The sequence below is a fragment of the Parasteatoda tepidariorum genome, chromosome 10, assembly GCF_043381705.1.
Source record: "Parasteatoda tepidariorum isolate YZ-2023 chromosome 10, CAS_Ptep_4.0, whole genome shotgun sequence".
Lineage (NCBI taxonomy): Eukaryota > Metazoa > Arthropoda > Arachnida > Araneae > Theridiidae > Parasteatoda > Parasteatoda tepidariorum.
The window spans coordinates 45,912,404-45,927,062 of NC_092213.1; the positions used below are offsets into that span (position 1 = coordinate 45,912,404).

At 27.4% G+C, this 14,659-nt stretch overlaps 1 protein-coding gene across 5 annotated transcripts in view; it reads left to right on the forward strand.

Annotated features, from left to right (window-relative positions):
• Positions 1 to 14,659, forward strand: part of LOC107448055 (pro-epidermal growth factor) — a 127,109-nt gene that overhangs the window by 84,362 nt on the left and 28,088 nt on the right. For 2 of the 5 annotated variants that reach the window (XM_043040243.2, XM_043040254.2), the window contains exon 2: positions 14,343 to 14,432. In XM_043040243.2, the coding sequence (XP_042896177.1) occupies positions 14,343 to 14,432 (90 nt within the window). Of the gene's footprint in view, positions 1 to 422; positions 760 to 7,580; positions 7,705 to 14,342; positions 14,433 to 14,659 lie in introns of those variants that run through there. The other 3 variants (XM_043040239.2, XM_043040250.2, XM_043040257.2) reach the window with 3 other exon arrangements.

Here is a 14,659-nt window from a genome sequence, read left to right on the forward strand (position 1 = left end):
AAGGTAACATACATTCAAATTGCTCACTGCAATTTTTCTTCTTTGGTTATTTGTTTGTTTTGCTTTGTCTAATTTAGAAATTTATGTAAATCAACACGTTAAACATTAAAATTAACTGAAAACAGAGTTAGTTTCAGTTTTAGAAGTAAAAATCGATTATACGACGTTATCGTTTATACGACGTTTTTCGGTGGTCCCTTCGGCGTCGTATAAACGATGCTCCATATATATATATATAAATATTAAAAAATTTAATAAATCGAATTTAAAATCGAAATACTCAAAATTACTTAAATCAAAAGTAAGCACACAACACAAAGTTTTCTCAACTAGTGTTGAATTATTTACATCCTAGAAAGGCGCATAAAAAAAAAAGAAAACTTTTTTTTTCATATCCTTGCCACCTTTTTAATGGGAGATTTAGTAGAGGGGTAAGTAAAAGGTGTATTGGCGCTGTTGGCGACTGATCTTCAGCCGCCGTCCCCCGCCCTTCAAGGTGAACGACAGACTATCGCGTGCAGTGAGCACGAACGGTCGCAGTTTTCCTACCTTTTTTTACCTGTGTGTGCCGACTCAGCCATGGATTAACTTTTAACATGGACCGGATCTCTTACTTCGAGGAGCGGCATCAGCGCTGCTCCAACCCGGCCGCTGACGAATCTCTCCGGCTACCTTCTGCCGGATGCTCTAACCGGACTTTAATTCTACCTCAGACGACTTTCGCTTGGTGGAAGCCCCTCAGGTTTATACAACAATTTGGTGAGTGCTTTCATCCTCAAACAAAAATTAATTTTTTATTGATTTTTTGAGGTGTTTATAATGTGCATAACGTCTGGAAATATTGAAAGAGAAAAGTTATAGAAAACCTATTCCCATAAATCATAGCTGTTGATATTGTCATGGATTACTATGCATAATATTTTTTTATTGTTCCATGATTTTAAATTTAGATAAACGTGATGAAATGTAAAATATTGCTTGTTCCTGTTAAAAAATATTTTGCCTTGTTTGTGAGAGGAAATTCGAACCACAGATTAGTTCTCACATTCTGCAAAATTCAAATATTATTTTTATAGAATTCTGAATTCAATAATTTCCTTTAATGTTTTATTTTATTCAACCATGGATATTAATACTTAGTAAATGATTATGAACATCTGCTTTTATTAATAAGATTTACTGAGTTATTTCTCGTGTTAGATATGAATATGTAGCAACAGTTTGCAAAAAGTGCTAAATTTGAAAATTTATTTTAAGTTGTATCTTCTGAAAAATAATGAATTAGCAGCTTTCTTTTATTTTAACAACATGAGACAACAGCCAAAGGGAAAAATATAGTTTAGTTTATTAACAATCATTTTTTTTGCACATTCTGATTTCCTAGGAAAACTTCACGAAATTGAAATAACTAGTTAATTGTGATTTTTCATGTTTTTATTTTGATAATATACATAACTTTAATTCATTTAATTCATTCATTTTTTGATAACATATAATGCGAATTGTATATGTATGCATTTTTTAATGCATCATAGCGTATTTCATATAAAATTGTTATTTAATGATTCGTTGAATTTAAACTGAGTTTTAATAATAATTAACATCTTGCTGCATTTTGGTTGTTGTGTGATTTGAGTATAGATATTCAGAAATTGTTTTTTTATTTTATGTGAATTGATCAGAGTACACATTACTAAACAATAAACGCTGTTGTATTTTTTAGTTTTAAAATTAATAAGAAGATAAACTTATGACAAGAATCTTTCGAGATTTGACAATTTTACAAAAGTTTAAATAGTAACAGTTTCTTAGTATTTCCATTTTATTTTAAAACTTTCTAACTTAAAATATTGTTGATATTCTTTATTAATAACCTCATTATATTTTTTAGAAATGTTACAAAAGTGTAAAATATATATTTTTAGGAACATCAAAGTGATTTCAAAATCTGTTCCAATTTTTATAAAATGGTGTTTAAACGATTTTGTATATGTTAAAATGATGTGAGGGCTAATATTTTTAGGGGAAAAAATCAGAAGCAAGGGTAATAGAATTTATCTGTAATATTCGTTTTAGTTTGAGTACCACTTGATGCTTTAGTTAGGAGAATAAAAATTGCTCTTCACTTAATTATCTTATTGATAGTTTTTGTAATTTCGCATCTGATTAGCAGGAATTTTTCAACTTAAAATCTCTGGAAAAAAATCTTATTACGTTTGCCATTAGATCAACAAAACAAATAATACTGGTAATATTTTATGCATATCTTCATATAGTGCGAAATTTGTAAATGAATATATTATATGTAGTCTTTGAAATTCACCTGATGTTATAACTAATTCTTACTCCTTAAACGTGTATTTTCTTTTTAAAATAAATGGATTGTTAGTTTGTAAATATTCACTAATAAAAAATGGGTTCATCTTAAATATCCATCACAAGTAAAATACACTATGATTTCCTTTTCTTTAATTTTCTTTATTATTATTGTAATTTATTTTACATTACTTTAACGCATGTCCTTAATGTTTAAAACACTATTAAATTTTTTTTCATTCTCTTGGATTGCTTGAATGATTTCTTATTTGTTTACTTCAGTCATTCCAAGAAATAATTATTTGAATACGTAGTCAGTAATTTAATAAAGTGATTAAAAATATCTTTAAAAAATAACGCAAAAACCGCTCAAGTATGAACTATCAAAACATTTTCATCATCACTAGATTATTTCATGTCTTTTTCCAATTACCCAGATTTATAACTGTAAGTAAGTGAAAAAAAATTCTCAATTAAAATTAGTTTTTAAGAAAACCAATTTTTTTTCTTGAAAAAGGAACTCAATAAACAATAGAAACGCTGGTATATTTTTTCCATTCCTGCTTCTTTATTCAAACATTTGCATTTAAACTGTAAAAAATAAATAATGTAAAGTTTTACTTTCAACTTTTAATGGGTATTTTATTCTGCTTTGTAATTTGCTTTTCATGTTACAGAATTGTGGATAATTGGTTATTTACAATATAGTTGGGTATAATATCCTAGGATAATTTTTTTCTCTCCTTAGAATCAAATTTGTGCTATTTATATTTAATTACTTTTTTATTTCTCTAAATATAGCAATTAAATATTAATTCCAATTAAAGGTAGCTGATACAGGGTACATACATTTTTCAATGCCACAATAAAAATTTCTTCAATTTTTTTTTAAATGAAATATTTTAATTGAACAAAAATAGATAATTTCTTGATTGGAGATATATTTTATTGATGACACACAATTGAGTGATATTTTGATTTAAAAACATCGATTTTCTATGCCTAACAAAAGCTTTTTCTGAGAATCATACCTCAGGCTAAGATCTTTACCCGAAAAACCAGATCAAAGAAATGAGACCGAGTGGACATCGGCCATCTACAGTGGGAGTTGGAGGACAATAGTGATAATATCGAAACAAGTGGGCCGTGGAAAAGATTGCACCCACTTGAAGTCTCTGGATCGGCAACTAAGCGTGAAAATTGGCCAGCTAAGCCCTTTTGCCCTCAACGCATAGATTTACGTTCATTATCTTCCTTTGAACGATGTACCAGGATGGCTAGCTCCTAACGCTCTATGCCTTCATTTGGGAATATTCCAGAGGACATCGATCTTTTTAGCTACGCAGCTTAGGAAGATATTCATACCTATCGAATAGTTTGATTCCTTAATATATCTGTTGCGAGAGCGGTATCTTTATCTGAATGAGCCCGTAACCATTGATTCAAATTATTTCTCGTTTAAATTTATTTTTTGCAATTTAGATAATTTTATCTTAGTGTTTATAATTATGTATTTGTACTTATTTCGCTAAATTTTAAATCAGGTGACGGGATAATCAACGATAAATATTTTCAGTGATTTCATTTTTAAAAGTTTGTTTACATCAAATTTGGGGGGAAAGTATAATTTTACTCTTGAGAATCTTGATTGTGTTCGAGTGTGAACATCAGTGATTGATTCAATTTCTCAGTATTGTCGTTTTTGCTTACAGTTTTTATCTTTTTGTAAACCGTCTTTACCTGGTATACGTCATTTAAGGTTGTGTTTTTTCTCCTACTTATTCAAAATAAATATTAAAAATGTTAGTTATGGCAGCGATGTTGAATTAGAAATTATAATCCTAAATTTAAAAATAATAATGTTAATGACAATGTAAAAACGCCTTCACGTTAAATATACTAATTTTGATATTGATGATACGTTAATAATAACCGCTTCTGAAGCATTAAAAAAGAAAATTCGCGCAATTCAATAAAAGGGTGTGCGTTATTTAATCCTAATAAACTCACTCGCCTGGAAAATAATAAAGAGCATAGGCATGCTATGCATATTTGATAATCATAAATGATAACGACGGGAAGTTTTTCTAACGGAAGGGCATATAACAGAACTACTAAATGCACCCCTCTCTTAAGTTTTGGGATCCCTAAATTTAATAAAAACTGTTATAGTAATAGAATGGCTAGGGATTAGATATGGGTAGTCGAGGAGGAAAAAAAAAAATAGAGAACTGTAAAGGGGATGTTCGGGAAATGGGCGGAGTATATCTCTCTAAGGTCACGCAATCATAAATACTTATAAAGTAGTCACGTGCCGGCACAGGTAGAATCATCACGGAATCATCGGTGTGGTCAGTCATTACAGCCTTGAAAGAAATGTCCTTTGTGTAATTCTTTACTAGACATACAGCCAAGTAAAGTTAGACGTGATTAATTTTCCCATCTCCTTTTTAACACACTATTAGCAGGTTGGCTCTTACACTATTATCTTTCAGAAGTCCACAATTTTGTTTATTGGCACTTCGTTATATCTTGTTCTCTGGAAAAGAGAACATTCCTCTCTCATTCCTTTTCTTTCTTTTCTTCTTTTTTTTTTTAGTTAATATGTTGCAAAAATCAGCCTGAATCAACTCTATTAAAAAAGGGGAGAAGTTCGGAAAAAAATATTGAAGGCAATGTTTTTATCTGTGAAAATCAAGTTTTGGATAATCAATTTAAATGAAGCAGCTACAGAGCCTGATTCATTAAAAGATCGTGCATATTGATTTTCGTTTATTTTTAAATTTAAAAAAAAAATGGATTTCAATTTTATTTTATGACTCAGCCTTGCAGCATATTATTAAATCTGTTCAACTTATTTATTTAAATGTTCTAATTCACTTATAGTATAAATTCGCATTTGCGCTATTCTAATAAAAATTTAGCTTACGTTCATTAAATATAAGTCATATTTTTTTCTTGGTTTTTTATTTGTCATTTAAGAAAGTGTGAACTTTCTTAAATATCACTTTAAAGCTTTCTGTAAGAAATCAAATAATTGGTAACCCCCCCCCCCCCACCCAAAAAAATATTTTTACTGAAAACTCAATCATAATATACATTATTATAGTTCGTGATAAATGGTAATTTAAGAAAAATTACAGAAAAAAAGTTTTTGCGAAATTTAACGATTTACATTTGAGAAAAAAAACAAACATAGTAAGTGAAAATGTTAGTCATTAAACAGTAGTATTAAATGAGATAAAAGTTAAGAGTTCAAACGCAATTAATTACATTTCTAACTAGTGACTAGTCAAAAACTACTGTAACAGCCATATATGATTCATTTTTTTCATATCACTAAGTTTTAAATTTGTTTCCTGTCCTCCTTTATTTAAATTAAGAAAAGAAAAATTCATCTTTTTATCAACACTCTTATCAAAAGTTTAAGATTGCCTATAATTTTCTTCTATTTCCGAAAAAATTCCCACCCTTTACAACGGAGGTCGGTCTCTGCCCCCTTTCGAATATCATTTTCACTATCTTTTGACCAAAATTGAGTCCCGGACGTAATTTCAAAGAAAAATTACTTCTGAATAAGTTGAAAAAGTCTTAAGCAATGGCCCAGTCAAAAGTACCTTAGCTTTCCCTCATTATTTATAAAAGAGAAGTAATCATTTCCTAAAACAGAACTTTCTCTTCAAAAAATTTCTTGTCATAAACATGATCGTTTATTTGGGGAATATGGTTATCGCTTTGTCTATCCCAATGACGATATGGTTGACCTCACACGCACTTAACTACACTCATCAGCTGACATAACATTATTTAGAGCAGCAAACACGCAAATTTTACTTCTTCGCACTTCAGTGATTTTGCTTTTATGTTATTAATTTTGTTTTTCTTAAAGAGAGAGAGAAAAAACTCAAAGGACATGTTAACAACATATAGGACAGCTTCAATTATATATATCAAAAAAGTGGAAATTTGAAAACAGTAAAAGGCATTTAAATATATAAAATTTATTTCAAATATTTTACAAGGTGCTTTTTAATCCACATTTAAAAGGTCATGAACAAAAAAAGAACAGTCATCCTAATTTGAATAAATTTCTATGAGAGGGAGGGGGCAAAAATTATTCTTTAAAAATGTTAGGTGCAAATAAGATACGGAGATGGAAGTTCCAGTTTACGTTACAATATTGTAAGCATATTGAGTTTTGACTTAGATATTTACGGGATCAAACATAAATAAAAAAAGTATGTGCTGAAACTAATTTACCTATTTTTTTTTCATACTAAAAGCGAGAAGTTATATTATAATTTAAGAACACCTAGAACTTTTTCAATATTTTTCTAGAATTTTTTCAGACGTTTTTGTATCAATGAGTTTCATTTCTTTAGGATTTTTACTGTTTCGAACGGAAAATTAGTAGTCTTAGAAAATGTTTTACCCAGGAAAAATAAGAAAACAAATTTTTTTTAAAAGGGGAAGTTTTGCATTGCTGAAATAGAAAACAAAATAGTTACTGGAATGTAAGCTACTTTAACAATAACTTGGTAAACAGGAATTTCTTAAACGTGGATGTCTTGAACAGATTTCACTTTACTTATTTTTCAGCATCTGCATTAATTCATTTGTTCATGGTTAGACTTATGTGGGTGTATGAAAAATATATTCTGTTTAATATTTTACCCTAACATTGTTCAATTAATCGCTATTTATGATATCAAATGGGTTTCTTGCAACTTGGAAAATTATAAATATTCATTTAAAAGTTCTAGATTTTTTTTCAGGAGGGTGAAACTGATATAGTGTAATAAAGAAGGGTAGAATTTATTTATTTTGAATATAAAATTATTCATCTCTAAATTGAAATCACTAAGGAAAATTTTTTTTGGACTATCAATTTATATTATAAAAAAATAATAATAATAATAAAAAAGATAATCAATATACATTTTGGTTAATAAAAATTAATCATTTTTTACACTGCTTTCACAAATTGGATGATACTATTTTTTTTTAAGAAAAAATTACTTAACTCGTTAAGGAATTAAAATGTTAAATAACGAGTCTTATTTAAGTTTCCTTATTATATCTCCTCCCAATAATACTACAGAAGTATCCAGTAAGAATAATCAAGTAGTATGCGTGGAATACCTATGAAAGATTGAAATAACTGAAATTAAATATGCATATTATATCCCATTCTTATAAAATAACTTTGAACCTCTCTAACAGTCTTTGGCCGATTAGATTGAATATGAAATTTACTAGTTTTAGCCCAAGTGACGAAGCAATTATACCAAGCCTAACTCAACCATCAAGGTCAGATGCGAAAGAAAACGAAATAAAGCTCAACGGGGTGGTGGAAGCCTAGAAGATAAGATTCTTGACCGACACTAGGTAGTTAAATGCAAACATTTATAATTAATTTTGTATGTTAATTTTTTTTAAAAAAATAAGGATATTGGATTGTTGATAAAGGAAATCTAAAACTTAAAAGGAAATCGAACAGACAATATCCGGGTGGGCTATTTAGTTTCTCATAGCTGTCAAAATACAGAAAAATTATGGCTCAGGTGCAAAGGGATGAGACTTGAGGCACTTTCCGATATGCGCTACCAGAGTTAAATGGTGTCAAATAATTGTAGCACAGCTCACTTTTAAGCATTCACATGGAATAATGTGCCTTCAAGAAATGAAAGATTAATTATATCACAAAACTTACCATGAAAAATTCCCAAGACAAGTTTGTGGATGCGTCAGAGTTTCTCACTCCCAAATGTTACGAGGTGAAAAGAAAAAGTAAATAAAAGACACTTCCGAAATTAACTTAAAAAGAGGACAACACCTTAATATGTAACTACGGATATGTGACATCATGCGGTCTTCTAAATGACGTAAGATATCGGTATTTCACTCTAGACCATGGCCTGACACTTTTTTAACCCGTTGATCTATGTATTCTTGATAGTTACACTCTAAGGGACGAGTTTATTTTCATACCTATACATATATACATCACAACATTTTTTGGTTTCTAAGAAGTAAGTTAGCCATTTCTTCTTGTAAAAAGCACCATGAAAAATCTTTTAAGCTAAAATTTACCTTATTTTATGAATAATGTTTGTAATTTCATTTATTATTATTTTAGACTGAGTTTTGTGCAACAGGTCTTACTGGACTCAGTGCCCTAAAACTCTGAATTTAATTTAATATTTTTTGTTGAACAGTTTAATGTAATGAAATTAAATTAGTGATTTCGTATGTTCCGTATTTTTTAGTACAGTTATTAAATATAAGGTATGAAATTATAGGTAGTTATAATTTCATATGTTTACAAAATGTATGTAACTGTTATTTTTCTAAATTGAAATTGCAACTTAATTGCTATTAAAAGATTTACAGACATGCATTCATGGGTCTTTTAATTAATTAACGTAATTTTATTTCTTAGTTTAACAAAAAGTACATTATTAACGAAAATATTACGTTTTATTTATGCAAATGCAATAAGTTTTTTTAATTATATAATTCTCGAAAAATATAATTGAGTTAAATATTATTTTAAATGGTTATTGAATATAATTTGACCAGCTAATTGTTTTAATTGATCACAATTATTGTAATGTAATATTTTAGAATTTTCAGTCATTTTATTATGGTCGATTTTAATAAGTATTAGATTTATGAATCGAATATTTTTTGCATATTGTTTAAGAAAAGTTCATATAAAGCGTGCATAGATATTTTTAAATACAATTTCTTTGAGCTTTTTAGATTATTCTAAGTCATTCTAATATTAAAACATTAATAAGCCATTTATCTATGACTAAGCTTTGAGGATAATAATGATTAAAAACAAATTATAATCAAATTTTAGAAAAATGTCATTGTTGAATATCATGTTTTACCGTAATTCTTTTTTAATCAGAGTGCATGAAACAATTTTCCATTTATAACATAGTGATATTTATGAGTGTATAAATTATTCTTTAATACCATTTTGTTTTACAGTAATTTTTTTTAATTCAATTAAAGACTAATTGATATCGATGAAACAATTACTTTTATCAATTGTCGTTATTTGATATGTAAAATAACTCGTCGTCTGAACATTTCCATTAATATGATAATGATTACGATTAACATGAAAGAAACGCAAGCTTCATAAAGTCACTTTCAATGACAATTTAGAGCCGAATATGTGTGTTTAAAAAAACTGGTTAGGGTCAGTCATAATAAATGTGTAGAGATTGACCTTGGAAAAATACTTTCACCGTGTGAAAGGTGATAAGATCTTATCACCTAATTTCTACTGATGAAATAACTATGTTATTATATGAAATCCTCAGCTTTGTTTGGCATTCATCTATTTTTTCGCCTACTTTAATTTTTCAGATTATTTTCTGTTTAAAAATATTTTTTTATTTGCTTATTAATTGTGAATATTTTGAGTCTTATTTCTTCCTGTGAAATAAGTTATGATCTATGATATAATTTTTTAATTGTGAGGGAAATAAATCCGTGAATTTCTGAATTTTTGTCTATATTTTAATTAAACATAATGACATTAAGCAGAAATCAATAATAATAATTAATCGCGATCAAAGTAAGTTTCGCTTGGTTAATTTAGTTTATTAAATTTTCTGGTTTATTTATTACATTGGGTTCGGCGCTTAAAATGGGATTACTTAGGTATTTAAAGAACCTATTTTATAATTCCTGCATTTTGTATTCATTAAATTAAAAAATCTTAGACTTATTACGAAATAAAATTTTAATTTAAGTTTTCTTGTCTGATTCCTTATATATTTTAAGTACAAAGGAGTCTGTATAGTTTTAACTTTCTCTACCAGGTACTAATTTCCAATTTTAATGGAGAAATGTGATTTGAAAACAGCTTGATTGTGGTACAATTTTCTAAAGCTGATGTATTTATTTGAGTGTCTTGATCTGAAATCAAAGCCGTAATTTAAAATTATAATGTAATTTTATACGCTTTGCCGGAAGAATTATCTGAACAAATGAAAAAAAAACTTGAATACATAAAAAGTTATTAAACAATTAAAAAAAGCTGCTAAATTGACTAGATTTTTTCCCCTACATGTTAAATATTGAAATCTATAGATAAAGTTTTACAATATTTATAGATATATATATGAACCCAAACGATGCAGCGTAGGAGTAATTTTCAAAGAGTATTAAAAAATAATCAAAAACGCATCGTTTTAAAAAAATTAGTTCTTTTTCTTCATAGGGTTTATTCTTGTTATTGATATTTTGACCCAATTTCATAATTAAAAATGAAAGCACTCTCTAAAGAGCGATAAAACGTAGCCTAGAAGTCATAAATAACTGTTACAAGCTCCTGATAATTATACAATTAACAGGGAGAAGCTTTATTTCATTTCGTATCATAACAGAACAGCCCAGTGGAGATGTAAGGGTAAGGTTTATCAATTTCAAACTACACACAAAGTTTTATTATGAAAAAAAAACATCTTGTTTCACTATCCGTATATTTTAATAAACGGATAAAAAAAACATTTACTTGTGTATAAATGTCGTGTTTAATATTAGATAAAAGCGGAATTTATTGTTGTACTTAATAAGCATACAAAATGCTTTTATAAGAGCTTTATAGTAGCTTTAACCACTTGTATCATAATCAATCGATTGTGCAACCGGCAAATTTCTTTTGTCAATTCTAAGCACGTCTATAAAGGTCGTAGGACGCTGTGGGAGGCGGCCTTGTAGTCCCTTTTCGATTCCTACGGAACGGGTTATCGAAAAGCAGTTTTCTTTAAATCCCGACTATAATTTACCGCTAATGTTAATTTGTAAAGTTATCTAGTGACAGCATCCCTCTCCGTCTTTCGTAATGGAATTATAAATAAATGATATCATGCCAAACAATTAATTAAATGTGATGAATTTACGGAATTTGGTTACTGTTTCAAAATTTTCTTTTACTGTTTTGTTTTCTTGATAAATGAAATTAACTTATATTAAATGGAGGGGGGGGGAATGAAATTATATAATTTTTAAAATTTGCATTATTATATTTTTAATATAATAGGTTTCAAGAACTAAAAGTTTCAAATTTAAATACACCTACTTATCTTCTAAGTGGAATATTATATAATTGATGATATCATCTTAAAGAATTAATTACGGGTAAGGAATTCAGGGAATTCGTTTAATCTTTATCTTCGTAAATCTCATATTGTTTCATTTTCTTGATAAATAAAATTAGCGTATATAAATTTTTACCTCCTTTAATACTAGGATTTTCAAAAATTAGGTAATTATTACTTTCATTTAGAAGGAATAAAAGTTTGAAGTTTTAATATAAAATTTCTATTTGTGTGTTTTGGGATGGAATTAAAAACGAATGATATCTTGTCAAGAATGCAATGTAATTTGCAATGAATTTTCGAAATTTATTTCTGTTTCCAAAATAATAATAATGTTCCGTTCCCTTGATGAAAGTATTATTTCATAGTTTTTCTTTCGCATGATACATTGAATTTTAAACTTTAGATTATTTTAATTCAGATTTCAAGTACTAAAGGTATCAAGTAATAAAGGTAGTAAACTTTCTCTTTAGTCTCAAAAGACTTTTTTTTTTCTTTCAAAAATACTTTTAGTTGTAGGGTGAAAAAGAATGATCGATTCTTAAATATAAAAAATATATATAATTAAAATTGTGATCCAAGTATCTTTTGTTTACATCACAAGAGTAATTTCTTACTTTAATATAGTAACAACCGATTAAAAGTTATTTATCATATTAATAATGAAATAGTTAATATATGCAGGAATGACGTTTCGACCAAAACACTTTGATTCGAAGGTTGGAAAAAGAAAGTTCAGTTCTGAAAAAAAAATTAACCAATATATCGTTTACAGAAATCATGTCTTACAAAAATACAATAACTATCAGTTAATAGGTTGTTTATCAACTATTATGTAACCATTCATAAAAATACACATTTAGCAATGTGCAAATGTTTTTTAAGCTCTGTGCCACTTATGTCCTCCTCCGGTACACATTTAATATTGAATTCGGTTTATTTTTTAAACTGTAAATTTTCAAACGTGTATGTAAGCAATAGTATGTTCATCTGTAACTTTCCCACGCTTTCCCATACCCCAGTAAACATTTAATTTGAATTAAAAAAATTATGTATCTAATATAGGGGGGGGGGATATTGCATGTGATTGAAATTTTAACCGTAAAATAAGAACAAATGATAAGTTGTTGTAATGTTAATGATAAAAATAAATAAATTGTAAAATTAAGTAGTTATTACGTAAACTACTAAAGCTGTATAAAATTTTGAAATTTTATTCCGATATATTTTAAAAAGTAAAAAAATATTATAATTTCTTATGAATGCGTTTGCTTGCAGTTATATAATGTAAATAATTCTATCATCTCAGTTTAAACGAATTTATTTCTTTAACAAGGAAAAGTAGATGATAGGTCACTCTTTGTAAATTCCCCCCTTTTCTGATTCCTGCTATTATTTTTTAAAAAATGAATAAAAGCTGGTTTTCTGATATTATTCTTTCAACATCAACACTTTATCTCTATTAGAAGATTCATCAAATTTCCCACGTATGGACCGTTTGTTCCGATTATTTGTTCGTCTTTCTTTACAAATAAATGTTTGTTTTTTTATCATTTGGTATTATCTGATTTCATACACTTTCCTTTAAAGTATTCATTAAAGAAGCGTTTGAACATAAATAAATAAAAGGATATAAGAATGATAGTTTACAATTGTTGATTGTTTATATAAATCCTTGAAAAACACTAGGAAATAAAAAGTAGGGAAAACAATGACTATTGTGTATGAATCACTTGAAGTAGGTTTTTAGAATTAAACTTCATGTTTTCTGCCAATGAATACCATTTTTAATTGAGTTGTAAAACTATCGCACTTATATGGTTCAATTTAATTTTAGTGAATGGCACAAATTTAAAAGCTGAAAAAGGAAATGCAAATTCAAGTGAAAAAAATTAGCTTATGTCTGATTATTTTTTATTCTTTTTTAATTCGTCATGTTATAGGAAAATCAGAATTATAATTAAAATGACTGATTTTTCTTTTTTCCATTTTTATTAAAATTTCGATTGATATTTTTATAAAAAAAATATAACGGTTCAGTTTGATTTAAAGATTTAATGTTTTGAAAAAAAAATGCAATGCTTCATTATATTGCACGAAGTCGTCATTTACATTATAATTCTTAAAACTTATAAACTGTTCAAACTAATGAAAAGTATTGATCTTAGCTTTCGTTGTTAACCTTTTAGCTACGATGAAATAAATTTAAATTATTTTCTTAGAGAATTTTAAATACTAAATTATAATGTCTTATTTATACAAACTGCTTTGAGTTTTATTTACCGAGAGTGATATGTTTGCTCATTACTTAAAAAATTGTAGCCACCTGATTAAGTTTGATACAATTACACATAAGAAATACAAATACACCTAATAACTTCATAAAAAAAATTTGTTAAAAATTAACAAAATTTGAATTTGTGTTAAAAATTTTAACCATAAAATATGCTTTCAGTTATCTTTCCTAGAGAATAATTTTTTTCTATATATTCTATTCTAAATTATGATTGCATGCTGTTTGAACAGCGTAACGAAAAAAAGCGTAATCGTTGTTCCATTGAAACATTGTTTATACTAGTTACAATTTAGTATGAAATAATAAAAGTTTCGTAAATTAATTTAGATTTATTTTATGCTAGGGACTATTTTATAAAACATGTGGGGAAAAACTTACAATATTTCTTTCAATGCTTGTTTTATTCTCCGCTTTTATAGATTATCGTCAAACTATTTTGAAATAGTTGATTAAAAATTGAAAAGTAAAAAAAAATTTTCATTTGTTTTAGATAATTTTGTATTTTATTCTTGAATCGCTTGATTATATTTTCAAATTTTAAGTTTCATTTTTTGGCAGTACAATTTTCACCAGCGAGTAATATTTTTTAAATTTGACTTTTATAGGACCTGGTCGGCCTCGTATCAGGAGTTTTTATACAATGGTTCCTCAACTTATGTTTATATTGTACATTTCTTCATGTTTCACGATAACTGGTAAGTTTATTTTTAATTTTCTTTCTAATTTTCGTTTTGTACGAGTTCATAATATGATAATTTAACAGTTATTTAAGCTATAAAATATTTACCACAACTTTGTTAATAAGAATAGAGCTTAATAACGAAGTTCCTATATTATTGGTCTCGACTCCAAATTAGTTTTGTGTGTGTATATATATATATATGTATGTATATATGTCTGTGTGTATATATATATATATATA